The 3,219-nt window shown below is 36.5% G+C and overlaps 1 protein-coding gene across 1 annotated transcript; it reads right to left on the bottom strand.

Moving 5' to 3' along the window:
• Nucleotides 1-625: 625 nt before the first annotated feature.
• Nucleotides 626-2,018, bottom strand: LOC115971134 (ethylene-responsive transcription factor 5-like). The gene has a single exon (XM_031090836.1). The coding sequence runs from the start codon at nucleotides 1,887-1,889 to the stop codon at nucleotides 861-863; it is 1,029 nt and encodes a 342-aa protein (XP_030946696.1). The 5' UTR covers nucleotides 1,890-2,018; the 3' UTR covers nucleotides 626-860.
• Between the last annotated feature and the right edge of the window lie 1,201 nt (nucleotides 2,019-3,219).

Here is a 3,219-nt window from a genome sequence, read left to right as displayed (position 1 = left end):
TTTATACATCTTAGGTGAAAAATGAAATTGCAATTTAGACATTTTCATTAAAAATACCAAACAACATTAGTTGACCTAATTGAAGATTATTGTCATGTTGCAGCAATATAATTAGCAAAGAACAAATCTGTATAACAAAAGGATAAGACTTCTATTGAAACCTTTCAATGATGGTTATCATTTACTCAATGAGTATTTACTCCATTGATTGAGATTTGTTTTTTCTTAGTAGATAAAAATAAAATTTTTACAAATAAAAAAATTATATTTCTTGTTTCACATAACATTGAATATTTGTTTTTAAGAAAAATATAATAGTGAATATTATGTGCTAAATCTCATATCTGAGATTTATGACAACCTTTTATATAAGATTAGAACATACTGAAATGTTGTCAATTTGCCATACAAAAATGAAAATACTATAGTTGAATAATTTTATCCACTTTTTTCTCAATAGTTTTTCAATATTGTTATGTCTTCGAATTTTATTTGATTTCCATTTGATACTTAAGGTTTCTGTTAAAGACATTAGAAAGTATTGATTAAATTACAAAACACTTAACTCACTGTTATGACTACAATTTTTTTTTTTTTTTTGGTTAATAAAAGAATAAGATCACAATTAATAACATAAAACCTCTCCAATTTGAATGTACACACATGAATTCCCAAAACAAAACCCATACAAAATCCTGCATTTGGATACTTGTGATTCTAGTGAAAATCAAAATAAATACAATGGTAACAACAAATTTGAATGAGGTGGACTTAGTAAACCACCACTATAGTAAGCCTCATCCACTCACACACTAAAAATGTTCATGTTTTAACTTTTAATTTAAAAAGCACTCTCATTCTCATACCACCATGAGTTGTGGATAACCCATCTGAGGGTGAGGAGATAACGGCGACAACGGAGGAACGTTAAATATCCCTTTAACGTCAGTGTCCCAATCGCATACCGCCGTCCAACTTGACGGCGTCAACGGAATATCCCTCAAATAGCTCATGACGTCTTGAGACTCCGTTACTCTCTCTTTCTTCACCACAACTTTCACTTCCTCAACCACTTGCTCTTCTTCGTCACGGCGTCGTTTTTTGTCGTTGCTCGAAACGACAGTCGCTGCCGTCGTTTCGGGCTTCCCGGCTTCGAGCGGGAAATTGAGTATGGCTTTCGAGCCGCGGAGCTTGAACGCGGCTCGATCGTAAGCCTTAGCTGCTTCGATGGCGGTGTCGAAGGTCCCGAGCCAGACCCGAGAGCCACGTCGGTTCGGGTCTCGGATCTCCGCGGCGTACTTGCCCCATGGCCTTTGTCGGACTCCTCTGTAGTGCCTTTTCTTCTCTTCCACGCCCGAATTGCTGTTGTTATTGTTTTGTGCTGCGGGTACGACTACTGCCGAAACCGATGGTTCCGGTTGTGGCTGATCCGGGTTACCGAACCGGATCCACTCGGTTGTGCCCTTGCTCGGGAGCGAGATCTTCAGCGATGGCTTCCTGTTCGATTCAGTTAGGGTTTTCGGTACAGTCGGTTTCAGTTCGGATTCGGAGCAACAGTTTGTTGAATCGAGGGGTTTCGGTGTAGATAAGTCGATAATTTCAGGCTTCACTTCGAATTGAGGGAAATCAGTTGGGAAAGTAAAGTCAAAAAGCTCGGTAGAGCCAAACAAGTTCTCAAAAGCCATAGAAGAGTCAGAAGAAAGCTCGTTAGAGTCCAAACTCGAAGTTCGATAACTCAAGGAAGAAGAAGAAGAGTTGGATTGAGATTGAGAAGCGGAAACCTCTGTATCATTAGAGAAAAAGGCTCCCATTCCTAAAGGAGAAAGCTCACCAAGCAAGTGAAGCTTGATGCGATCAAGTTCCGAAGAAAACTCAAAAGCAGCCTCCATGATATGAGATTAGAGGGAACTAGTTTTTCTTAGAGAGAGAGAGAGAGAGAGAGGATTTTGAATTGCGTTTAGAAGTGAGGATGAGTTTGAGTTTGAGTTTGAGTTTGAGTGGAAAAGAAGAGTGGAGAGGTATTTATAGAGAAAGAGAGAGTTTGAAATGTGGACTGGAAGACTTGGCTTCACAGCGAGCTAGCTTCCTCCTTGGACGAAGGAAGCATCCTCTCTCTCCAAAAAAGGAAAAAGTCCTTTTCACCGTTGGATTGGTTTATAGTTGAATCGGACGGCTCATATTCAAAGGTAATGTTCCTTTCTTGTTTGTTTTCATTTCAAGCTTAGCTTTTTGGTTTTTTCCGCGATGGTTCGCAACAGGCGCGCGCACGTTGGGAATTGAAATAAAAATAACATACTTGATATATTACGCAAATGTGTTTTACTTTAATTAAAATAATAATTATGGAGCATACGACAAAAAATAAAAATTCAAAATTTAAAAAAATAAAAATAAAGGCCTTAGATTTCGTCTATCACGACTAATTTGTTTGGGTTATCATTTATATCAAGGTACCTCGTGTGTATGTGTGTGTGGGTAATTCTAGAAAGCCCTATCTTCTATCTTGCTCTTTATTACGTGCAAGCAAAGTTGAATGATTGGTGGTTCAAGCTTATTGACTAAATCTGTCATTGTAATTGTTATTGTTGTTGTTGTTGTTGTCACGGATTATATAATTGCTGTTAATTATTGTTTTTGTTTTTTATATTACAAATATGAACGTGGGTTTTTTACTGATTTGAGGAATTGATAATATGAAATATGGTGTACTCTTTCTTTCTTTTTTTCTAGAATACAGTGACTTGTTGTTATTTTTATTGTTTATTCAATGTGAAAATGAGTTTTTCTAGTTTGCGTAATGGTAATATTTCATTATTTTTGTCAATGTTAGATGCAAGGGATCCCGGGGGATTCACATGTTCTAGATCATAAGAAATAATTGTTGGGGTGGGGTGGTGTATGTGTGCAATTGAAGATACTTTCTTTTGGTTTCAGTTTTTTCAAGATCTTCATGTTCCTACGTATTGGGTTTGGTTTTTTGATATATTATGAACATGAAGAAGGAGATTAGAATTAGCTTTGTTTTGGTCTTTTAAGCGTTTTTAATACTTTTAAGAGATCTAAATATCTAATCCAAGGGAAAAGGTCAGGAGCATTGAATAATTAGCTGAATTAATTAGTTTTGTCATTTAGGAGCATTGAATAGATCTCCATGGCCGCAAAAAACAAACATAAAGAAATGGAAGTAGAAAAGAACAAAGTAAAAACGCATGTTTTGGG

This window comes from Quercus lobata, chromosome 12 (genome assembly GCF_001633185.2).
Source record: "Quercus lobata isolate SW786 chromosome 12, ValleyOak3.0 Primary Assembly, whole genome shotgun sequence".
NCBI classification, from domain to species: domain Eukaryota; kingdom Viridiplantae; phylum Streptophyta; class Magnoliopsida; order Fagales; family Fagaceae; genus Quercus; species Quercus lobata.
This window is presented reverse-complemented; position numbering and strand designations above follow the sequence as displayed.